General features: G+C 41.1%; 1 protein-coding gene across 1 annotated transcript; it reads right to left on the bottom strand.

Annotated features, from left to right (window-relative positions):
* Positions 1-754: 754 nt before the first annotated feature.
* On the bottom strand, positions 755-4,674 carry LOC141153041 (C-reactive protein-like). The gene is made up of 2 exons (XM_073637720.1): positions 4,457-4,674; positions 755-2,687 (listed from the first exon to the last, which is right to left on the bottom strand). The coding sequence occupies exons 1-2, from the start codon at positions 4,503-4,505 to the stop codon at positions 2,059-2,061; spliced, it is 678 nt and encodes a 225-aa protein (XP_073493821.1). The 5' UTR covers positions 4,506-4,674; the 3' UTR covers positions 755-2,058.
* Between the last annotated feature and the right edge of the window lie 22,172 nt (positions 4,675-26,846).

Genomic DNA, 26,846 nt, shown 5'->3' with positions numbered 1-26,846 from the left:
ATGAGACAAAATTGAAGTTTTTGGCAAGGCACATTAGCTCTTTGTTCACATATGGAAAAATGAAGCATATCAAGAAAAGAACACTGTCCCTACTGTGAAACATGGAGAAGGCTCTGTTATGTTCTGGGGCTGCTTTGCTGCATCAGGCACAGAGTGTCTTGAATCTGTGCAGGGTACAATGAAATCTCAAGACTATCAAGGGATTCTAGAGAGGAATGTGCTGCCCAGTGTCAGAAAGCTTGGTCTCAGTCGCAGGTCATGGGTCTTGCAACAGGATAATGACCCAAAACATACAGCTAAAAACACCCAAGAATGGCTAAGAGGAAAACATTGGACTATTCTGAAGTGGCTTCTATGAGAACGGACCTAAATCCTATTGAGCATCTTTGGAAAGAGCTGAAACATGCCGTCTGGAAAAGGCAACCTTCAAACACGAGACAACTGGAGCAGTTTGCTCATGAGGAGTGGGCCAAAATACCTGTCGAGAGGTGCAGAAGTCTCATTGACAGTTACAGGAATCGTTTGATTGCAGTGATTGCCTCAAAAGGTTGTTCAACAAAATATTAAGTTAAGAAGAACCATCATTCCTGTCCAGGCCGATTTCATGAGTTTAATTTTTTTTTTAATTCTGTGGAAGCAGAAAAGCAATGTCTGACTTTCATTTGTTCATTTTCATAGATTTTTAATTTATTATTACTTTTGTCAGATTCAAGTTATTTCTGTGACCATTGTGGGTTTTTCTTTCATTAAACGAGGTGTATCAGCAATTTTGACCACGTGTGTAAGTGGACCTCGTGACAACACACTGCTTAATACCCTGGTGCGCATTTCGCATGTAGCTTATTCAGGGGTACTGGGCTACCTCATTGTAGCCGTCACAAATAAAAAGTATTGAAAAAATAAAAATCTAAATATTTTATTAAAAGTACTTTTTTTTCATGCTAAAGATTTGAAAAACGTACATTTTTATCGTTTCTGAACTATATCAAACCGCAGAATAAGTTGTCCCCAATGCAAAGAATAGGAGATAACTTACTTAAAAGTTTTTCCGGTTTCTAAAATCCCCTGTCCTCCTCCAAAAAACAAACAAACTGTGCTTTACTCACCCTCTCCGGATCAGCTTTCAGTCTCTTCCACTGCTCCTGGAGTCTGGTAATGTCTACATTGCTGACGTTAAGCTGACAGCGCTGCAGCCAATCAGTGAGCTCCTCGGCTCTAAGCGGCTTGTGCTGTCAACTAGGGCTTAACCGTTGTGTCGTTAGTGCTGCAGACAATACCAGAAACAATAAGCAGAGACTGAGTGTTGGACCTGGAGAGGATGACTAAAGATGTTTTTACTCTAAAAAACAAACTGCATCTGAGAGACAAGCGTTTTCTGAAAACGAAAAGCCCCTTTAATACTGGGACCGCCAGTGATCACGAAAACGTAGACTCTTGAGAACCAGGCACTACAGAGCCCCATCTTAAATGCAGCGGAGGTGCACATGTTCCTCCTCCTCCTTCAATCATTCTTTATGGGACTACCAGAGAAAGCCGGTGTACAGTGCTCGGATGTTACCGGTAGCCCCATGGACAATGAATTGACAATGAATGAGGTTGAGCATACGCACCTCTACATTCAGGATAGGGCTCTGCTGTGCCCCGTTCTCTTGTTTTTACAAGCACTTTACAATTTCACAAATGTAATAAAATGAGATTAACCTTTTTACATGGAACAAAGACAAGGGTCCCTCATCAGGGCAAGGAAAAAGATTGCAAAACAGCTCTCCTCTGGAAATAAGACAACTGTCTTTCTAGCGGCACCTATAGGTAGCTAAACTGTAAAGCATTATCCATTTCTTATAGGAGTCTTGAAAAATTATAAATGAAGGAAGATTAGTACGGTCTGGAAGACATTACATACACAACTAACCCATAAAACCCCTGCACTGATGAGGAGCAACATTTTAAGGGTCAGACACTGGCAGTAGGGTGGCACTACAGATACAGATTTTTTCCTTCTGGAGGAGAGCTATTTACAGTACCATATCAAGACATTACTGTGCTCATACCCTATAATTATATGGGTACACAAGGATAGGGATCTACATATGGTTGTATATCAACATCTTCAAAAACCTTAAAGTTTAAAGCGCTCCAATTAATGATGTTACCACTCATTTCATCAGCGGCAAAATAATCCATAATATTCTCATCGGTCAGAGTTTTATTCCACATGTTAATATCTGTTATCTCTCCTACAAAGGACTGAGATGCTGCGAACCTTCCGCCATAAGAGTCTTGGTCCTGCCCAATAATGATGATGGGGTCGGCTCTGATCTGCACATCTTTCTGCTTCGCATTTATATTGTATTTTGTCCCATCGATCCACACCACCAGAGTGGACGAGTTCCACGTTGCACAAACGCTAGTCCATTCTGTAAAATCATTGCCCTGCAAATCATAATACTCATCTTTATTATCAACTGAAAGTAGAAACTGATTTCTTGGGCCTGGATAGTAAAAGAGGAGAAAGGCGTTGGGTCTACCCCGAGTGGCCAACGAAAATAAGGAATATTCTCGGGTCAGATTTGAGTGAAATCTCATGCAGACGGTGACCTCTCGAAACGGGCCAGGATATTCCGGTAGTAGCTGAACATACGAGGTGGACGACTTCTTGGGAAAAGCAAACAGTTTGTCTTTCATATCTGTATAAGAAAAGAAAATAATGAATTAAAATTATAGGTAGGGGGCTTTCTAGTTTCATAAATCTAGTTCTTAGAAAAGGGGTTTTAAAGAACCTTTTTGCTCTTATTTTATTCTTGCTGTTCTCCTGTTTATTTAGTTGTTTTTTTTTAATCTGTCTTATGTTTCCAGAGATAGTTTCCTTTTTATTTAGTGGTAATTTTTATGGTTTTCAATGCTCACCGGATCCTCTGGGGCGGGCCTTAAGGCTGATCTATATAATTGCTTTATGAGCCACGCTCCCTCAGTAAATATAAAAAGATCAGCAGTAAATGTAAAGGCCCATATCTCTGGAACTGTATGGCGGATTTAAAAAAACTAAAACCAGAATACTCATGGGAGCAAATGGAATTAAACAAGAGCTAGAACTGACCACTTTTGGGTCTACTTTCAGTTCAGGATCTTCATAAATTAGCCAGAGTGCAGAGCAACAACAAAGTGCGTCTCCTGCTCTGGAGGACCTGACATGTCCGTGCGTTACAAGGACATCCTATTGTTTTTAAGAGGAACTGTGTCATTCTTTAGCTGCCCTGTGGGGGAGATGGGGACAAACTGAGCACTAGTAGATTGTTATTACAAGGTTGATTTCTGTGACTGGGACACTCCATATTAAGTTCATCTTTTAATGAAAATGGATTGTCCAAAAAGAGAATTAAGGGGGTTGTTAAAGTTTTAAAACATTTTTTAATAGAGTTCAGACTGGTTAAAAAAGAGTAATTCTCACCATCATGGTCCTGTGCAGCTGCGCAGGTCTCTACCTCCTGGACCCTTCTCGGCACACTGACTGGCCGAGGAGGTGTAACCAATATGGCCAGTGATCGGCTGCTAATTCCACTCATTTCAGGTGTGTCAAGACAGGACAAGGAACTAGAGACCAGCAGAACTGTGGGGGATTATGAAAGCGAGTATTACTTTTTTTTAAACCAGTAAGTCCTTTGAAAACTATTTTCTATGCCCTGAAGATACTGCGGTATTCTAGTACATAGAATAAGTGATCAGATGATTTCAGATTCAAGATTCCCAAAAAGCCAAAAAAATGTTTTTAAAAATATAAAAAAATATACAAATTTGAATCGTCCTTCATTTCCCACTTTAAAAGTAACATTTGATATTGCCGCATTTATATAAATTCAATATATCAAAATATAAAATTAGTTTAAACCCAAACAATAAAAGCCATAAAAAAAATTAAAAAACACCCGAATTGCGCTTTTTTTGGCAACCAAAACTCCATCAAATAATGCAAAGAAATGAACAAAGCATCATATATTGCCCAAAATGGTGCCAATAAAATGTATACCTGCCAAGCCACTATATAGTTAAATGAAAATGCAACGGGTTTTGGAAAATAGTGAAACAAACCATTTTTTCTTTACTAATTTATTATTTTTTTCCCTTAAATAGAAAAAGCATTACAATTATATTATTGCCATAAACGTACCAGCCTGAAGAATTACAGTATATTTGCAGGCCATTTTTAATCTACAATTAAGGTCGGTAACCCCTCAAAAATGTCCGAATTGCATTTTTTTCACCACTTCATCTCATTTTGGATTTTTTCCAGCCTTCCAGTATATTGTATGTTCAAAACTACAACTTGTCGTGCAAAAAACAAACCCTCATCTGGGTATGTTTATGGCTTAATCAAAAAGTTATGGCTCTCTGAAAAAAGGGAGGAAAAAAACACGAAAATGGAGATTGGACATGTAGAAATAAAGAAATTTTAACTTACCTATTTGGCCCAGAGTTCCCGAAATGCACAACATAACCCAAAACAGCATCCTCTTAATGAATTGTGAATCCGAATTAGGAAGGCAGAGTAATTCGGTATAAAAGTCTTTACCGAATACAGCTCACCCTCCTTACACCAAACCAGGGAGAATTAGTCTAAAGTAACTTTGCTCCATAGGTTACAGCTGTCGAAATGAACCACATTGTGATGACATATCATTTCCTCGAGGACCGTAAAATGCAATAAAATCATAAGAGGAACAATGTGACAAATTTCATTTTAATTCGGGGTCATGGAAGAAAATTTGCATTTGGAGAGTGGTATAAGTATGAGCAAATTGTGTGGTGTAATGGACCAATGCAAAATCAGCCTCAACAACTTTCCGGGTGGTGGTTTAGAAGATGGTTCGCCCACCCTCGATTGGACAGTCTCAAACACTATATGGAAAGAAGTATTGGTACACTTGTCTAAAACATTTTCATTCAGCTCCATTGCCTTCGTTGTGTAAAATCCGGCGCCTCGTCCCTGGTGTATAAAATCTGTCCCAACAACATGGTCCAAACTGTCAAATAAGCAGGAGCACCCCACTCCGCTGAAAGTAGGAAGTCAGGCGTCAGAAAAGCGGTGTGCTCTTTCAGAAGCCTATGAGAAAGGAGAAATGTCTAGACTTTCTATTCTTCCACATTCTGGACTGAAGAAGATTGTGAGACCATGCATGTAAAAATGATGAGGAATGGAAACACAACATACAAAAAACTCACTTCAGGATGTGACGTCACACCTGATATCGGTTCTGACCCATGGCTTCTAGAAGAAGCTTGATCTAAAACAAGGTTCCTACCCTCCTAGAATTGAATAATGGATGGGACTGCACCTCCAGGTTCTTAAGAGAAACAAAGTACGAGTTCCAGGTGGCCACTGACGAGATGTACTTGGTTACCATGTTTGTACTTCTCTATATCTCCCGTATTACGTTTTTAGCTTAAGATGTTTTCTAGGTTACCTTCTGTGTCCCATAATCTATTAGTAAAGACTTACAGGGATATTATAAGAGGGACGATAAATCATCGACCTTCTAGTAAAGTTCCTACACTAATTCTGTGGCTGTAACAATTTTATTCCTTCGTGAAATCACCAAATCTTTTTTTTTTTTTTAAGATTTTTATTATATTTTGCGAGGTGAATCCCTCAGAGGTCCAGATTTGGATTGTTCTTGGCCGGTCTTCCTTATTACTGTAAAAGAAGAGGAAAGATGAAAGTAAAAAAATAACACAAGTTTATATAACATGCCAGCCACAGGGATCCCATAATGGTGCCTGACGCAACAAATCATTAAGACATACAATAGTTGCCAAATTTTAGGGATGCCCTTCAATGATGCCATTGACAGGGATATGGGGACCATAACTCTGAAATGCCCCTCCATGCCTTTTCCAAATCCTGCCCTGGGTATCACACACAAGAAACTCTTTGTAAGTGATACTTGTCGGAGAAGGAATGGGAATGGGGCAGAAGATAATACTGAAATGTATGTTTAGTAAATGCCCTCAGTACTTGGTCGGGGCTCTTTTTGCATCAATTCCTGCATCAATGCGGCAATGTGGCATGGAGGGATCAGCCTGTGGCCCTGCTGGGGTGTTATGGAAGCCCAGGTGGCTTAGATAGCAGCCGTCAGCTCGTCTGCATTGTTGGGTTTGGTGTCTCTCATCTTCCTCTTGACAATACCCCATAGACTCTCTATAATAGATTCTCTATGGGGTTAAGGTCAGGCGAGCTTGCTGCCAATCAAGCACAGTGATACTGTTGTGTGTAAACCAGGTATTGGTACTTTTGGCCGTGTGGACAGGGGCCAAGTCCTGCTGGAGAATGACATTTTCATCTCCAAAAAGCTTGTCGGCAGAGGGAAGCATGAAGTGCTCAAAAATTTCCTGGTAGACGGCTGAGCTGACTTTGGTCTTGATAAAACACAGTGGACCTACACCAGCAGATGACATGGCCCCCAAACCATCACTGATTGTGGAAACCTCACACTAGACCTCCAGCAGCTTGGATTGTGGCCTCTCCACTCTTCCTCCAGACTCTGGGACCTTGTGGAGTGTGTCAGTGACTGCCTTCTGGACATCTGTCAAGTCAGCAGTCTTCCCCATGATTGTGGAGCCTAGTGAAACAGACTAAGGGACCTTTTTAAATGCCTAGGAAGCCTTTGCAGGTGTTTTTTGTTAATTATTTTAATTTACTGAGATAATGACTTTTGTGTTTTCATTGGTTGTAAGCCATAATCATCAACATTAACAGAAATAAACACGTGAAATAGATCCCTCTGTGTGTAATGACTCTATATAATAGATCCCTCTGTGTGTAATGACTCTATATAATAGATCCCTCTGTGTGTAATGACTCTATATAATAGATCGCTCTGTGTGTAATGACTCTATATAATAGATCCCTCTGTGTGTAATGACTCTATATAATAGATCCCTCTGTGTGTAATGACTCTATATAATAGATCCCTCTGTGTGTAATGACTCTATATAATAGATCCCTCTGCGTGTAATGACTCTATATAATAGATCCCTCTGCGTGTAATGACTCTATATAATAGATCCCTCTGTGTGTAATGACTCTATATAATAGATCCCTCTGTGTGTAATGACTCTATATAATAGATCCCTCTGTGTGTAATGACTCTATATAATAGATCCCTCTGTGTGTAATGACTCTATATAATAGATCCCTCTGTGTGTAATGACTCTATATAATAGATCCCTCTGTGTGTAATGACTCTATATAATAGATCCCTCTGTGTGTAATGACTCTATATAATAGATCCCTCTGTGTGTAATGACTCTATATAATAGATCACTCTGTGTGTAATGACTCTATATAATAGATCCCTCTGTGTGTAATGACTCTATATAATAGATCACTCTGTGTGTAATGACTCTATATAATAGATCGCTCTGTGTGTAATGACTCTATATAATAGATCCCTCTGTGTGTAATGACTCTATATAATAGATCCTTCTGTGTGTAATGACTCTATATAATAGATCCCTCTGTGTGTAATGACTCTATATAATAGATCCCTCTGTGTGTAATGACTCTATATAATAGATCCCTCTGTGTGTAATGACTCTATATAATAGATCACTCTGTGTGTAATGACTCTATATAATAGATCCCTCTGTGTGTAATGACTCTATATAATAGATCCCTCTGCGTGTAATGACTCTATATAATAGATCCCTCTGTGTGTAATGACTCTATATAATAGATCCCTCTGTGTGTAATGACTCTATATAATATATGAGTTTCACTTTTTGTATTGAAGAAGTGAAATAAATTAACTTTTTGATGATATTCTAATCTAGTGAGATGCACCTGTAGATGATTTCCTCTGGTGAACAGAAATCTTCAAGTCTGAACACAGATTCTCAGTTGGATTAAGGTCTGGGTTTGACTAGGCTACTCCAAAACATTTACATGTTTCCCTGTAAAGGGAATCTGTCACCCCCTGGAACTTATCTGACCTCTAATATGGGCATACAGGTTATATAAATGTAAATCTATACCTACCTGTATGCCTCATATAAGCAGTCTGGTAGCTGTGAAATGTTTTTTATTCATTTAAGTTTCAGATGCTTGTGGACCTGGGGCCAGGAAGAAATCCCAAGCTTTAAGCTACTGTGTTAATTACAATGATTCCCCCCTCCCCTGCACATCACAATGCCCTGTGACTTGCAGTTGCCGTGGCCAGATTCTGCACCTGAGCACTTCACTTTTTACAGAAGGCGCACTGGTACTGTGTACTATGCAGTCATTTTACTGCAGGGATCTTGTGCACAGGCGCTGGGACATTTCACAGCAACCAGACCTCTAATATGAGGCATAAAGGTAAGTATAGATTTACATTTCTATCACTTGTATGCCCATATATTAGAGATCAGATAAGTCCCAGGGGATGACAGATTCCCTTTAAACCACTCGAGTGTTGCTTTAGAAGTATGTTTTGGGTCATTGCTTTGTTGGAAGGTGAACCTCCGTTCCAGTCTAAAATCACTGACAGACTGAATCAGGTTTTGCTCAAGAATATCCTTGTATGTCACACCATTAATCTTCCCCTTGACTCAAACTATTTTCCCTGTCTCTGCAGCAGAAAAACATCCCCATGATGCTGCCACCACCATCTTTCACTGTGGGGATGATGTTCTTGGGGTGATTAGCTGTGTTGGTTTGGTGCCAGACTTAGCGTTTACCTTGGTGGCCAAACAGTTCAATTTTGGTCTCATTTGATCACGGTGCCTTCCTCTGTACATTTTGGGAGTCTCCTACATGTCTTTTGGCAAACTCAAAATGAGCCTTACAATTTTTGTGTGTAAGTAAATGCTTTTTTCTGCCCACTGTTTCATAAAGGCCACCTCTATGGAGTGTACAGCTTAATGTGGTTGTGTGGACAGATACTCCAGTCTCAGCTTGGGAACTCTGCAGCTCCTTCAGGGTTATCTTTGGTCTCTGTGGTGCCTCTTGATTAATGCCCTCCTTACCCGGGCTGAGAGTTTTGGTGGGCGGCCCTCTCTTGAGAGGTTTGTTGTGGTACCATGTTCTTTCCACTTGAAGATAATGGATTTGATGGTGCTCCGGGGGATCACCAGAGATTGTTTTTTTTTTTTGTTTTTTTATAACCCAACCCTGACTTGTACTTCTCAACAACTTTGCCCCTGACTTGTTTGGAGATCTCCTTCGTCTTCATGGTGTTTGGTTAGTGGTGCCTCTTGCTTAATGGTGTTGCAGCCTCTGTGGCCTTTCAAAAAAGGTAAAGTGTATATTACGACAGACATGTGACACTTAGATTGCACACATGTGACTTATGAAGGGAACTGCTCGCATCAGAAATTTTAAGGACTTCATAGCAAAAGGGGTGAATACATAAGTAGAGATATTTCAATATTTGGTTCGGATTACAATCGTCGAATCTGCAATATTCGCCGATTTATTCGTCGAATATTCGCTGAACATAGCAGAATGCCATAGGATTCAATGGGGGGGGTAAAAAAAGTGTATATATAACACCTTCAAACGGGCCCAAAAAACACATCAAATTAGGGGTAGACACCAGGAAAGTGCCATCAATTGACCAAGAGTACAAGTACTATAATTATTATTATTATTACAGAGACATTTATTCCGTGGCGCTGTACATGTGTAAAGGAGTCACTGTCGGTGACTCACTGACTGGTACAAGAGGAGAGAGGACCCTGCCCACGAGGGCACACAAACAATCTACAAGGGATGGGTGAGGGTACAGTAGGTGAGGGTATAGCTAGTCATGTAGCGGTATGCTGGAGAGAGGGTTACCACAGATTATACGCTTGTCAGAAGTGGGTTTTCAGCTTCCTTTTCTAGGTTTCCACGGTAGGCGACAGTCTGATGTGCTGGGGCTCCTCTCTGTCACAGTAAACAGGTGACAGCGTGATCCTGCAGCTGTGACAGTGACCCCCATGAATCAGGGGCTGAGACCGGCGATAATATCGCTACTGCCGGTCACAGCGCGCGGGATCATGATGACAGGTGTCAATTTAAATAAAAAGAATAAATACATTATACTCATCTAAAACTTACCTACACCTTGACCCGGATGTTCTCGTCCCCTGTAAAAAATGAAAAATAAAAAAGCACCATATACTCACCTTACAGCTAATCCATGAAGCCATTGTCACCTGCAATAAATGTAAAATAATAAACCAACTTCATCCTCACCTGTCCGCCGTAGTTCAATTAGCGAGAGTTGCTCGACAATGTCATTGATAACACAGATGCATCCGGAGATGCGACTGTGCTATCCGGCAGCCGGCGATACACTGCGGGAGTCTTAGCGCTCCTGTCAGTGTATCTCGAGAAACTGCCGGCTGAGGTCACCGGAGTTCAAACAGCTGATGATCAGAATTTTCCCACGCAGAGCTAATGCCATAAGTGAGATCACTGGAGTCCTCAGCTGATCATCAGCTGTTTGAACTCCAGTGACCTCACCCCCGCAGCAGCACTATACACTGATAGGAGTGATTACACTCCTGTCAGTGTACAGTGCTGTCTTCTACAGCAGTCACACCAGTGATTGATGTGGATGCCGTAGAAGTGACCCAGATCGTCATGGGACACTGGGATTACGTCATGACAGCGGACAGGTGAGGGATATGGTTGTTTTTCATTTTTGGTTTCTTGCAGGAGATGAGGGATTCGGGGACTGGGCGTTAGGTGAGTATACGGTGTTTTTTATTTTTATATTATTAAAACCTTGTGGAATTTTATTTAAATAAAAGACTTTATTCTGGCCGTGTCTTTAAAAACGTCAAAAACCTTACTACGGGGATAGTATTGGGGCCGTCTTACAGACTGTCTATCATCTATACAGTGGTGGCCAAAAGTATTGGCACCACTGCAATTCTGTCAGATAATACTTAGTTTCTTCCTGAAAATGATTGCAATCACAAATTCTTTGGTATTATTATCTTCATTTAATTTGCTTGCAAGGAAAAAACACAAAAGAGAATGAAGCAAAAATCAAATCATTGATCATTTCACACAAAACTCCAAAAATGGGCCAGACAAAAGTATTGGCACCCTCAGCCTAATACTTGGTTGCACAACCTTTAGCCAAAATAACTGCGAACAACCGCTTCCGGTAATCATCAATGAGTTTCTTACAATGCTCTGCTGGAATTGTAGACCATTCTTCTTTGGCAAACTGCTCCAGGTCCCTGATATTTGAAGGGTGCCTTCTCCAATCTGCCATTTTGAGATCTCTCCACAGGTGTTCTATGGGATTCAGGTCTGGACTCATTGCTGGCCACCTTAGAAGTCTCCAGTGCTTTCTCTCAAACCATTTTATAGTGCTTTTGGAAGTGTGTTTTGGGTCATTGTCCTGCTGGAAGACCCATGACCTCTGAGGGAGACCCAGCTTTCTCACACTGGGCCCTACATTATGCTGCAAAATTTGTTGGTAGTCTTCAGACTTCATAATGCCATGCACACGATCAAGCAGTCCAGTGCCAGAGGCAGCAAAGCAACCCCAAAACATCAGGGAACCTCCGCCATGTTTGACTGTAGGGACCGTGTTCTTTTCTTTGAATGCCTCTTTTTTTTTTTCCTGTACACTCTATGTTGATGCTTTTTCCCAAAAAGCTCTACTTTTGTCTCATCTGACCAGAGAACATTCTTCCAAAATGTTTTAGGCTTTCTCAGGTAGGTTTTGGCAAACTCCAGCCTGGCTTTTTTATGTCTCGGGGTAAGAAGTGGGGTCTTCCTGGGTATCCTACCATACAGTCCATTTTCATTCAGACGCCGACGGATAGTACGGGTTGACACTGTTGTACCCTCGGACTGCAGGGCAGCTTGAACTTGTTTGGATGTTAGTCGAGGTTCTTTATCCACCATCCGCACAATCTTGCGTTGAAATCTCTCGTCAATTTTTCTTTTCCGTCCACATCTAGGGAGGTTAGCCACAGTGCCATGGGCTTTACACTTCCTGATGACACTGCGCACGGAAGACACAGGAACATTCAGGTCTTTGGAGATGGACTTGTAGCCTTGAGATTGCACATGCTTCCTCACAATTTGGTTTCTCAAGTCCTCAGACAGTTCTTTGGTCTTCTTTCTTTTCTCCATGCTCAATGTGGTACACACAAGGACACAGGACAGAGGTTGAGTCAACTTTAATCCATGTTAACTGGCTGCAAGTGTGATTTAGTTATTGCCAACACCTGTTAGGTGCCACAGGTAAGTTACAGGTGCTGTTAATTACACCAATTAGAGAAGCATCACATGATTTTTCAAACAGTGCCAATACTTTTGTCCACCCCCTTTTTTAGGTTTGGTGTGGAATTATATTCAATTTGGCTTTAGGACAATTCTTTTTGTGTTTTTTTCATTGAAGACAAATTAAATGAAGAGAATAATACCAAAGAATTTGTGATTGCAATCATTTTCAGGAAGAAACTGAGTATTATCTGACAGAATTGCAGGGGTGCCAATACTTTTGGCCACCACTGTATATCTATCACCTATCTATCTATCTATCTATCTATCTATCTATCTATATAACTATCTATCCATCTACCGATAGACTGATAGACAGATAATAGATAGCTATATGGATAGATAGATATAAAGATAAATAGATTATAGATAGATATATGGATAGATAGATAATAAATAGATAGATTGATAGATATATGGATAGACAGATAAACACAGATACATAGATAATAGATAGATATACTGATAGATAGATAATATATAGATATATGGATAGATAGACAGATAGATAATAGATAGATATATGTATAGATAAATAGATAGATATATGATAGACAAATAGATAATAGATAGATAAATAGATATATGAATAGATAATAGCTAGATAAATAGATAATAGATAGATGGATATATTGATAGATATATACAAATAGATAGATAATAGATAAATAATAGATAGACTGAGAGATAATTAGATAGATAATAGATATATGGATAGACAGATATATGGATAGATAGATCTATGGATACATAGATGGATAGATAGATATATGGATAGATTGATAGATATATACAGATAAATAGATATATGGATATATAGGTAGATAGATAATAGATAAATAAATATATATATATATATATATATATATACATGGATAGATAGATCGATAGATAATAGATGGATAGATAGACTGATAGATAATTAGATAGATAATAGATATATGGATGGATGGATAGATAATAGATAGATAAATAGATAAATAAATAGATAGGTAGATAGATATATGGATAAATATATGTATAGATTGATAGATATATACAGATAGATATACAGATAGAAAGATATATGGATAGATACAGTGCATTGTGAAAGTATTTGGCCCCCTTGAACTTTTCTACCTTTTGCCACATTTCTGGCTTCAAACATAAAGATATAAAATTCTATTTTTTTTTGGGAAGAATCAACAACAAGTGGGACACAATCGTGAAGTGGAATGAAATTTATTGGATATTTTAAACTTTTTTAACAAATTAAAAACTGAAAAGTGGGGGGTGCAATATTATTCGGCCCCCTTGAGTTAATACTTTGTAGCGCCACCTTTTGCTGCGATTACAGCTGCAAGTCGCTTGGGGTATGTCTCTATCAGTTTTGGACATTGAGAGGCTGAAATTCTTGCCCATTCTTCCTTGCAAAACAGCTCGAGCTCATTGAAGTCGGATGGAGGGCGTTTGTGAATAGCAGTTTTCAGCTCTTTCCACACATTCTCGGTTGGATTCAGGTCTGGACTTTGACTTGGCCATTCTAACACCTGGATACGTTTATTTTTGAATCATTCCATTGTAGATTTTGCTTTAAGTTTGGCATCATTGTCTTGTTGGAAGATAAATCTCCGTCCCAGTCTCAGGTCTTTTGCAGACTCCAACAGGTTTTCTTCCAGAATGGTCCTGTATTTGGCTCCGTCCATCTTCCCATCAATTTTAACCATCTTCCCTGTCCTTGCTGAAGAAAAGCAGACCTAAACCATGATGCTGCCACCACCATGTTTGACAGTGGGGATGGTGTTTTGAGGGTGATGAGCTGTGTTGCTTTTATGCCAAACATATCGTTTTGCATTGTGGCCAAAAAGTTTGATTTTGGTTTCATCTGACCAGAGCACCTTATTCCACATGTTTGGTGTGTCTCGCAGGTGGCTTGTGGCAAACTTCAAACAAGACGTTTTATGGATATCTTTGAGAAATGGCTTTCTTCTTGCCACTCTTCCATAAAGGCCAGATTTGTGCAGTGTACGACTGATTGTTGTCCTATGGACAGACTCTCCCACCTCAGCTGTAGATCTCTGCAGCTCATCCAGAGTGATCATGGGCCTTTTGGCTGCATCTCTGATCAGTCTTCTCTTTGTTCGACATGAAAGTTTAGAGGGACGGCCGGGTCTTGGTAGATTTGCAGTGGTCTGATACTCCTTCCATTTCCATATGATTGCTTGCACAGTGCTGCTTGAGATGTTTAATTCTTGGGAAATCTTTTTGTCTCCAAATCCGGCTTTAAACTTCGCCACAACAGTATCTCGGACCTGCCTGGTGTGTTCCTTGGTCTTCATGATGCTCTCTGCACTTGAAACAGAACCCTGAGACTATCACAGAGCAGGTGCATTTATACGGAGACTTGATTACACACAGGTGGACTCTATTCACCATTACCAGTCATTTAGGACAACATTGGATCATTCAGAGATCCTCACTGAACTTCTGGAGTGAGTTTGCTGCACTGAAAGTAAAGGGGCCGAATAATATTGCACGCCCCACTTTTCAGTTTTTAATTTGTTAAAAAAGTTTAATATATCCAATAAATTTTGTTCCACTTCACGATTGTGTCCCACTTGTTGTTGATTCTTCCCCCAAAAATTAGAATTTTATATCTTTATGTTTGAAGCCAGAAATGTGGCAAAAGGTAGAAAAGTTCAAGGGGGCCAAATACTTTCACAATGCACTGTAGATATATTGATAGCTAGATAGATAGATAAATAATAGATAGGTAGATAGATAATTAGATAGGTAGATAGATAATAGATTAATAGATAGATAAATAGATAATAGATAATTAGATAGGTAGGTAGATAATAGATAAATATATATATGAATAGATAGATAGATAGACAGACAGTATATGGATAGATAGATAGATAAACAGATAGATATATACAGTTGTGCTCAAAAGTTTACATACTCCGGCAGAATTTTTCCTTTCTTGGCCTTGTTTCAGAGAATATGAATGATAACAAAAAAAAACTTTCTCCACTCATGGCTATTGGTTGGGTGAAGCCATTTATTGCCAAACTACTGTGTTTTCTCTTATTAAATCTTAATGACAACCAAAACCATCCAAATGACTCTGATCAAAAGTTCATATACACTGGTGATTTTGGCCTGATAACATGCACAGAATTTGACACAAATGGGATTGAATGGCTACTAAAGGTAATATCCTCACCTGTGACCTGTTTGCTTGTAATCAGTGTGTGTGCATAAAAGTTGAGTGAGTTTCTGGGATCCAGACAGACTCTTGCATCTTTCGTTCAGTCACTGACGTTTCTGGATTGTGAGTCATGGGGAAAGCAAAAGAATTGTCAACGGATCTACGGGAAAAGGTAGTTGAACTGTATAACACAGGAAAGGGATACAAAAAAATATCCAAAGAATTGATAATGCCAGTCAGCAGTGTTCAAACTGTGATTAACAAATGGAAAATCATGGGCTCTGTAAAATACAAACCACAGTCAGGTAGACCAACAAAAATTTCGCCCACAACTGCCAGGAAAATTGTTCGGGATGCAAAGAAAAACCCACAAATTACATCAGCTGAAATTCAGGACTCTCTGAAAACTAGCGGTGTGGCTGTTTCAAGATGAACAATAAGGAGGCACTTGAAGAAAAATGGGCTACATGGTCGAGTCGCCAGAAGAAAGCCAGTACTGTGCAAATGCCACAAAGTATCTCGCCTATAATACGCCAAACAGCACAGAGACAAGCCTCAAAACTTTTGGTACAAGGTAATTTGGAGTGATGAGACCAAAATTGACTTTTTGGCCACTACCATAAACATTACATTTGGAGAGAGGTCAAGAAGGCCTGATGAAAGGAACACCATTCCTACAGTAAAGCACAGAGGTGGATCGCTGATGTTTTGGACATACTTGGACGTTCCAACATGACAACGATCCAAAACACAAGGCCAAGTCGACCTGTCATTGGCTACAGCAGAACAAAGTGAAGGTTCTGGAGTGGCCATCTCAGTCTCCTGACCTCAATATCATTGAGCCACTCTTGGGGGATCTCAAGCGCGCAGTTCATGCTAGACAGCCCAGGAATTTACAGGAACTGGAGGCTTTTTGCCAAGAAGAATGGGCAGCTTTACCATCTGAGAAATTAAAGAACCTCGTCCACAACTACCACAAAAGTCTTCAAGCTGTCATTGATGTCAGAGGGGGCAATACACGGTATTAAGAACTGGGGTATTTTAACTTTTGATCAGGGTCATTTGGATGTTATATTCTTAATTAAACCCTACTTACCATTACGCCTATTCCCTCTGAATCCATTGTCACCTGCAATAAAGATAAAATAATAAACCAACCTCATCCTTACCTTTCCGACATCCATGTGTTCAGCATGCGCTGACGTCATTTGCTGGAACTGCAAGAATGAATGACGTCAGCACATGCACGGTGAGAACTTTCCCACGCTCGTGCTGACGTCTATGATTTGAACTGATTTTGTGTGATATGAACCCCTCTCAACTTACTGACGGCCCGCGAGTCAGTGAGGAGCTCAAGCACGCGCTCCTCAGTGTCTCTGCGGGATGGCAGGTTGGAATGTTGCGTGTAGCTACTATGCAGCCTGCCATCTAGATGTAGCAGAGCTGGACCCGTCACGGGACACATAGATGTTCTTCAGTAGAGTTTAATTAAGAATATTAAAGGAGTCTGTGTCTTTATGTCAAATAAAATATTTTATTCTGGGTGTGGTTATTTTTTTTTAACATTTCATGCTCACTATGGGGTTAGTAATGGGGATGTCTTATAGACGCTTCTCCATTACTAACCTGGGCTTGATGTCAGCTGGCATTATAAGCTGACATCAACCCCAGCCCTATTACCCCACTACCACCGCTACAGAGCAGTGGGAAGAGCAAGGCTAAGTGCCAGAATTGGCGCTTCTTATGGATGCGCCATTTCTGGGGCGGCTGACGCCTGGTGTTTCTAGCCTGGGAGGAGGCCAATATTCATGGCACCCTTCCTGGGCTATTAATATCAGCTCCCAGATATCTGCCTAACCTTTGCTGACTGTTAAAATAGGGGGACCCCACGTAAATTTTTTTGGGGATCCCCCATTATAATAGCCAGTAAAGGCTATGTATACAGCTGGGAGTTGATATTAGTAGCCTGGGGAGCTAATGGGTATTACCCCCTTCCCAGGCTAAAAACATCAGCCCCAGCTGTCTGCTTTCCCTCTGATGGTTAATAAAATTAGGGGGGACCCCACGCCATTTTTATTTTCAGAAATTTAATCATTTATTAATAAATTACATGAACAGTAAGGTACACATGCAAAGCAGTGATTATATATCTTACACATTTATATATATCTGTTATCTATATGTCCATTTATCTATCTATCCATATACTGTCTGTCTATCTATCCATATACTGTCTATCTATCGATGCATATCTCTATTATCTATCTACTATCTGTCTATCCATATATATATATATATATATATATATATATATATATATATTATCTATCTATTTATCTGTTATCTATCTACCTATCTAATTATCTATTATCTCATCTATTATCTATCTATCCATATATCTATCCTATCTATCATCTATCTATCTATACACATGGTCAAAATTGTTGGTACCCCTCGTTTAATGAAAGAAAAACCCACAATCGTCACAGAAATAACTTGAATCTGACAAAAGTAACAAATTAAAAATCTTTGTAAATGAACAAATGAAAGTCAGACATTGCTTTTCTGCATCCACAGAATTTTAAAAATATTAAACTCATGAAATAGGCCTGGACAGAAATGATGGTTCTTCTTAACTTAATATTTTGTTGAACAACCTTTTGAGGCAATCACTGCAATCACACGATTCCTGTAACTGTCAATGAGACTTCTGCACCTCTCGACAAGTATTTTGGCCCACTCCTCCTGAGCAAACTGCTCCAGTTGTCTCGTGGTTGAAGGTCGCCTTTTCCAGACGGCATGTTTCAGCTATTTCCAAAGATGCTCAATAGGATTTAGGTCAGGGCTCATAGAAGCCACTTCAGAATAGTCCAATAGTTTCCTCTTAGCCATTCTTGGGTGGTTTTAGCTGTGTGTTTTGGGTCATTATCCTGTTGCAAGACCCATGACCTGCGACTAAGACCAAGCTTTCTGACACTGGGCAGCACATTTCTCTCCCTTGATAGTCTTGAGATTTCATTGTACCCTGCACAGATACAAGAAACCCTGTGCCAGATGCAGCAAAGCAGCCCCAGAACATAACAGAGCCTCCTCCATGTTTCACAGTAGGGACAGTGTTCTTTTCTTGATATGCTTTATTTTTCCATCCGTGAACATAGAGCCGATGTGCCTTGCCAAAACCTTCCATTTTTGGCTCATCTGTCCATAGGACATTCTCTCGGAAGCTGTGTGGCTTGTCAACATGTAGTTTGGCAAATTCCAGTCTGGCTTTTTTATGATTTTTTTTTCAACAATGATGTTCTCCTTGGTTGTCTCCCATGAAGTCCACTTTGGATCAAACAACGATGGATGGTGCGATCTGACACTGATGTTCCTTACGCTTGAAGTTCACCTTCAATCTCTTTAGAAGTTATCCTGGGCTCTTTTGTTACCATTTGTATTATCCGTCTCTTTGATTTGTCATCAATTTTCCTCCTGCGGCCACGTCCAGGGAGGTTGACTACAGTCCCATGGATCTTAAATTTCTGAATAATATGTGCAACTGTAGTCACAGGAACATCAAGCTGCTTGGAGATGGTCTTAGAACCTTTACATTTAACATGCTTGTCTATAATTTTCTTTCTAATCTCCTGAGGCAACTCTTTCCTTTGCTTCCTCTGGTCCATGTTGAGTGTGGTACACACCATGTCACCAAACAGCACAGTGAGTATCTGTAGTCATATATACAGGCACACTGACTGATTACAAGATTGTAGACACCTGTGATGCTAATTAGTGGACACAACTTGATTTAACATGTCCCTTTTGTCACATTATTTTCAGGGGTACCATCATTTCTGTCCAGGCCTATTTCATGAGTTTAATTTTTTTTAAAAATTCTGTGGAAGCAGAAAAGCAATGTCTGACTTTCATTTGTTCATTTTCATAGATTTTTCATTTATTATTACTTTTGTCAGATTCAAGTTATTTCTGTGACCATTTTGGGTTTTTCTTTCATTAAACGAGGGGTACCAACAATTTTGACCACGTGTGTATCTACTTATCTATCCATATATCTATGTATTATCTATCGGTATATCTATTATCGATGTATGTGTGTTTATCTATCTATCCATATATATATCTATATATTTATCTATTTTCCATCAGTCTATGGGTAGATGGATAGATAGTTATAGAGATAGATAAGTGATAAATATATAGATGATAGACAGACAGACTGCTAGATAGATAATAGATTAATATATAGATAGGTGATAGATAGATAGATAGATAGATAGATAGATAGATGCATAGTTTACAGGGAGACCACTGAAACAAATTGACGAAGGTCCCCCTATAAAATCTAACCAGTAAACGCTAAACAGACATCTGCGGGCTGATATTAATAGCCAGGGAAGGGGCCATGAATCCTGGCCCCCTCCTAGGCTAATAATATCAGCTCTCAGATGCCCTAGAAAAGGCGCATCAATAAGATGCGCCAAATCTGGCGCTTAGCCTCTGCTCTTCCCACTGCTGTGTAACGGTGGCAAGTGGGGTAATAGGGTTGGGGTTCATGTTAGCCTTGTATTAGTGGCTGAAGAAAGAATAAAGCGGTCTGTAGGAGCGCTGAAGCCAAGGAAGAATTCAGGACAGTATTAAAGAGTATATGGTGACAAACCTTTATTCATTACTTGCATTCCAAGTTGTGGAGCACAAGTAATGAATAAAGGTTTGTCACCATATACTCTTTAATACTGTCCTGAATTCTTCCTTCGCTTCAGCGCTCCTACAGACCGCTTTGTTCTTTCTTCATATCCACATCCCGTTTGAGGGTATGCGGCAGGAGCTGCTCTGCGCCTACTTCTATTATCCCAATCATAAGCATAAGGAGTGGTGATGTAATACCAGCTACACCTCCCGTGATCACCTGACTAGATCTAGGAAGAGCTGCAAGTCATTGCAGCAACAAGGTTCTCACCTCGGAGCAGTCCAGCTGAGGTTGTGCAGGGGAGACTCAATCAGGAGTGTTCATATTTTAAAACATGAGGGCCTAAAACCACCAAAGTGGCATCAATTTCACTAGAGTATAAGTAGTAGAATGGGGACCGACACCTTTTTCACTACAGCCAACCCAGCAGATGGAGGCACAATCAGGAGTGTTCACATTTAAAAAAATTAGGGCCTAAAACTTGCAGCAGCAGCAACAGCAGGCACAGAAGCTGAACCAACTTTGCTGCGTCACCATCAGCTCCAGAGGATCTGCACCGCAGCGGCGGCCCCATATAGCCGCGTACCACAGGTGGCATCACAAACACTAGCTCTATAAAAACTATATTGCCCTTTTACTATCCCCATTTAATTGATCGCCGTGGGTCACAGACCGGGTCACTGCCACCGTGACATCCCCCAGCATCGACCGGCCCGGCTACCGAGTACCCCATGGCCCAGGGGGTACAAGTTTGTTTCGATACTCCAGCATTAGCGGGTCCCTTTCCAGGGCGAGAAGAATCTGGCAAAATTGACTCTTATAACGTGGATCTAACAGAGTGGCAACCCAGTCATCATCATTATTTAGAATCCTAACTATACAGGGATCATGTTGCAGATAGTGCAGCAAGAAGGCACTCATATGTCGGGCTCTTGCAGGAGGTCCAAAGACAGACTATATTGATGACTGCGTAACACTGACGCTTGTTTCCTCCGTTCCCTCCTGCCAACCACGTTTAACAGAGAGGGGATGATTATCCTCTTCATCTTCTGACTGTTGCTCGCCCATCACCTCTTCCTCCTTCATTTGTTTCTCGGCTCTTGCACCTTCACTAACAGTTTTACTGGTATCACGAACCCTCCTCGATCACAGTAATCCAACGTCACTTGGCATCCGCCTGTGTGGCGACAATCTGGAACTTTGAGACATTCTTATCCCTTCCGCATCCTCCTCGTCTTCTGGGACAATCATCTCCTGCCACAGGCTATTCAAAATCTGTGATACGTCCCACGTCTATACTGCGTTGGCCTAAGCTATGACATACTGCATCAGGGCTTGTTGCTGCTGCCACAGTGGCTGCAACATGTGCAGAGTGGAATTCCACCGTGTAGGCACATCGCATATCAACATGTTAACTGGCATAGACAAAGACCCCTGTATCGATGCAAGTGAGCACACAGCTTCCGTGCTTCTGAAGCTGCTCATCCAGGCCGGGAGAGTGGCGGAGAAATCGGTGTACCACCAAGTTGAGGATATGAGCCATGCAAGGCACGTGTATGAGCTTGCCTTGGCCTAGGGCCGCCACCAGGTTCGCCCCATTATTGCACACAGCCTTCCCTGGCTCTAGGTTCAGCTGAGACAGCCATTGCTCAAATTGAGCCTGGAGAGCTGTCCACAACTCTTCAGCTGTATGACTGCGATCTCAAAGGCATATTCATTTTAAGACTGCCTGATTGCGGTGAGCCCTGACTGTGCAGTACGGACGTGGTGTGGATTCGCTCTGCACTGTTGTCTCATTAAGGCAGAGGTTGAGTGCGCAGGTGGAGGCCCTAGAGGAGGTGGAGGACACAGAAGCAGTGGAGGAAGTGTGAAATACAGAGGTTTGTTCTGCAAGCCTTGGGGATTCCAAGATTTGTGGAGCAGCCCCTTCCCCGCCTGCCCCCGCAACCACCAGAGCCACCCAGTGCCCAGTTAGCGAGATGTAACGCCCTTAGCCATGCTTACTCGTTCACATGTCTGTGGTGAAATGCACCCTGGCAGACATAGATTTAGTCAAACAACGGGTGATGTTGCCTGCGACATGCTGGAGTAGCGCAGGCACAGCTTTCTTAGAGAAGTAATGGCGACTGGGCAACTAGTACTGGGGGACTGCTACGGACATCAGTTTTCGGAAACCGTCTGTATTTGCCAGGCGGAAAGGCAGAATTTCAGTGGCCAACAGATTGGGGATGGTGGAATTCAACCTCTTAGCTTTCTCATGTGTAGGATGAAACAATCTTTTACATGACCACAACTGCGGGACCAAGGGCTGGTTGCAGTGAGAGAGGGCAGAGTACGGTGCAACGGACAAATTGGTGGACTGTGAGTGAGGTGCAGGCGCAGATGTTATGGTGGATTGAAAAACATGAGGTGTGCCCGGTGAAACAAACACAGCAGGCATATCCGCTTGCGTTACAGCCGACGGGCTCTCACTCAGCCTGACTGGAACGGTTAGAGAATCGGAGGTTCTGTGGTGGGAGACCTGCGTGACTTGTCATGGAAACGGAGGAGGAGGAAGAAGCAGCGGATGCGGTTGATGGGGCAGCTGATGATTGTTGAGGTCCACTGGTCCGCATTTCAGCGCAGTGAGATTCCCAGCATAATGCATGTTGTGTGCGCATGTGAAGGTTCATGCATGTAGTAGTCAAATTATTGCACTTTTTCCCTCTACTGAGCATTTTCTTGCAAAGTGTGCAGATAACATGAGTTGGCTCATCCATTGCGGTCCAAGCTAGGCAACCCTTGCCGCCCCTGTGAGCTGCAGACCCGCGACCAATGCTGGCCACAGCCACAGTTGTGGCTAAGGATGCAGTGCTCCTCATGCTTGCATCACTCCGTGTCTGCACTGTAGGGTGAAATGTAACCTCCTTGTCCATCTTCTCATATGAGCTTCAAGGCTGCGTGACTCTGGGTCCACACCAAGTTGTATATTCAACCTCGTCATCATCCAATTTGTTATCCTATTCCTTGCCCTTAGAGTGAATCTTCTGCTTTTGTTGCCATGACAGCACAGTTCAGTCCACATGAGGCTCAGGTAGCAAAACAAAATTCGATTTTTTCCTCTGCAACAGCTTTGCACACACCTAAATTTCAGCTGCACTAAATGACAAGGTAAGATATGGCTTGCTTAATAACGTTAGGAATCAAACAAAGTATTTTTTACTGTGGATGTGGCCTGTAGATCATAAGGGATATGCTACGAACAATTTCAAACTGAGATGTCCCCTGCTGTATAACGCTAGGAACCAAACAAAGTATTTTATTTACTGTGGATGAGACCTGTATAACATACGAGATATTCTCCAAACTATTTCAAACTGAGATGTCCCCTGCTGTATAACGTTAGGAACTGGATAAAGTATTTTTTTCTTACTGTGGATGAGGCCTGTATAACATACGAGATATTTTTCAAACAATTTCAAACTGAGATGTCCCCTTCTGTATCACGTTAGGAACAGAAGAAAGTATTTTTTTTACTGTGGATGACGTGTGTATAAAATAGAATAAATGCTCCAAGATATTTCAAAGTCAAAGGCGAAAAAAATATTTTTTGGACTCTGGCTAGCAACAGAAAAAAATCTATTTTTTTTACTCTGAAAACAGCTGAAGTTCAACGCCACTAAAGTAGTAGGTGGCTTTTAGTAGAGTGTATCATGTTTGTGACAGATGAAAAAACTTTTTGTAGTCTAGCAAGCAACAGAAAAAATATATTTTTTACTCTAAAAAACATCTGAAGTTCACCACCACTAAAGTAGTAGCTGGCTTATAGCAGAGTGTATCACATTTGCGACACAAAAAAATATTTTGTGGACTCTGCCTAGCAACGGAAAAAATAGATTTGTTTTACTGTGCATACAGCTGAATTTCACCCACCAAAAAATGACTAAGTGGGCTACTATAGCTTGCACTATAACATTAGCAAATATAAAAAAAGGAAGAGAAGCTCTGCAGAGTCTGCAGACAGCTGAATTTCAACCTCACAAAATCAAAAGGTGGGCTACAAGGATTCGCTTGCTTTATCGCATTAGCAAGTGAAAAAATAGATTGAAGGCATACTCATGCGTACAGCGCAATACAAACAGTGCACAACACTGTTTTATGGCGTGGGCCCTGCTGTTTGTATGAATCTCAGTAACTGCACAAGAAAAAATTGTGTCTAAGGTCGATTTCACAGGTACACAGCACAGGACTTATCTACACTATCTGACTACCACACAAGCGCCCATCTATCTAGCTAATATCTCTCATTACACAGGAGCACACTGAGCAGCAGTGTCTATCACGAGTGACATCGATAAAATGGCGCTGAGGGAACATGGCAGCTCTTTATATAAAAAGGACATGTGATGTAAGCAGCCAATGGCAGAAGCTCTTGTGTCTGGACAGTGTGGATGCTTCCTGAGCTCTGATAGGCTAAACGCGCTTTCCTCACTTAAAGTTACAGGAAAAAAAAAAGATTACAAGCGCGCCGCTGCTCTGACCTCTTCTGAGCTATCCACTCATCTAATACTTCCCCCCGCTCATCATACACAAGCACTATGCTAGCCAGACTGTTAAAAATGCTGTAGTTGCCCCGCAATCACATTCCCGAACTTATTTACTGAACGTTACCGATTTTCCCGCATTTTAATAAAAATGCTTGCCTTTCTGATCACAAATCCGAATGTGCCACATTCGTGCCGAATTTATCTTTTGAGATCGGATTTCGAACATATTCGCTTATCACTATACATAAGCATATGCCAATATTTATTGAAATCTTGTTTGCTTTTGCGACTGCTGCTTGACTTTGAGTACTGCTGCTCAACTTACTTGTAACCAGAATACTCAAGTCCTTTTCCTGTTCTATAGTCATAAGTATACTTCCATTTAATGCATATGCTGCAATAGGATTACTCAGTCCTAGGTGCATTACTCTACTTTTCTTAACATTAAACCTCATTTCCAAGTGTTTGCCCATTTAGACCTCTTATCCAGATCGTTTTGTAATATTGTACTGCCAAAGTCATGGGTTTATTGAAACAGAGAGGAGCCAGAAGACCGAAGAGTCTGAGTTCAAGTACTCCTGAATTGAATAAAAGCGCTTTCCCCAGTTATTAAATGGTGCTGGTTTCTGTCATCAGTGCAGGAGTTAAACTGCTCAGCCTTGAGTCTCTGTAGCTTCCTTCTTGGAAGTTCTCAGCTGTGCAGTATCAGCCACTCCCCTCTCCTATATAGTCTCTGCTCTGGCAATCTGGATTGCCAGTGTTAAGCCTTGTACTGCCTGGTGAGGAGTGGATCATTCTGTGTTAGGTAGAGGCGTTTAAGGAGAGTTTTTCTGTGACTGTTGCTTGGTGTTTGGCTGTGTGCATAGTCCCTTCCTCTTCTATTTTTGTTTACCCTCTTAATCTCTTCGGTGTTTTCCCTCTGTTGTCTGTGAGTGCATATTTTCTATGTTTGGTGTTTTCATTTATCCCTATACGTCCTTTCCTTGTTTATCTGGTTTGTTTATTTACAAACACTATTCCTATCCACTTCCCTGGGTGGAGCAGGGGACAGATAAGGGCTGATTCAGGAGTACAGCAAGGCAAGTGGCCCCAGCATCTTCACCATCAGAAGTAACCTGGGAAACAGGGACAGCTAATGCACCCCTAGCGTTAGGAACAGGGTAGGAGCCCCTTGTCCCGGTTATCAGACAACAGTATCATGACAGTCAAGGTCAGATTTTAATATCCTACATAGTTTTGTGTCATCAGCATAGAATGACACTTTACTCTCAATCCCATCCACAAGGTCATTAATAAAGAGATTAAAAAGAATCTGTCCTAGCACAGACCTTTAAGGCTCCCACTGCTCCTAATACAGATCCTTGGGGTCCCCACTGCTGGCTATATACCATTAAGAGAACGTACCAGATGCTGCACATCTCGTATCTTCACAGCATAGACAATTGCCTTCAGATGACCCCAAAGATAAAAGTCTAAGGGGGTCAGATCAGGAGACCTTGGTGGCCATTCAACTGGCCCACGATGACCAATCCACTTTCCAGGAAACTGTTCATGTAGGAATGCTCGGACCTGACACCCATAATTTGGTGGTGCACCATCTTGTTGGAAAAACTCAAGAAATGTGCCATCTTCAGTGCATAAAGAGGGCAACACATCATCATGTAGCAATTTCAGATATCCAGTGGCATTGAGGTTTCCATTGATGAAGAATGGCCCCACTATCTTTGTACCCAATATACCACACCATACCATCAAGATACTAGATGTGCATCATCTGAAAAAATGGATACTGGAAGCCTGTGCTAGCATTTCTTCTGCGGTGTTCCTATCAGTATGTCAAGAGTGGGAGAGGAAGGTTGCATTGACAATCCAACACAATGGGCAGCACTTTGAAAATATTTTATAAATGGTCATAAACTTGTAAAAAACTCATGAAAGAATAAAGTTATGTTAAAACCAAGCACACCATGGTTTTTCTTATGAAATTCTCAATAAGTTTTATGTGTCACATGATCCTCTTCGCATGGAAAAAAATAAAGTTGGATACAAAATGGCTGACTTCAAAATGGCCGCAATGGTCACCACCCATTTGGAAAACTTTTCCCCCTCCCATATACTAATGTCCCACAAGCAGGAAGTTGATATAACCAACCATTCCCATTTAATTTA

This window comes from Phyllobates terribilis, unplaced genomic scaffold (assembly GCF_046119375.1).
Source record: "Phyllobates terribilis strain yellow unplaced genomic scaffold, ASM4611937v1 Scaffold_7__3_contigs__length_470593459, whole genome shotgun sequence".
Lineage (NCBI taxonomy): Eukaryota > Metazoa > Chordata > Amphibia > Anura > Dendrobatidae > Phyllobates > Phyllobates terribilis.
This window is presented reverse-complemented; position numbering and strand designations above follow the sequence as displayed.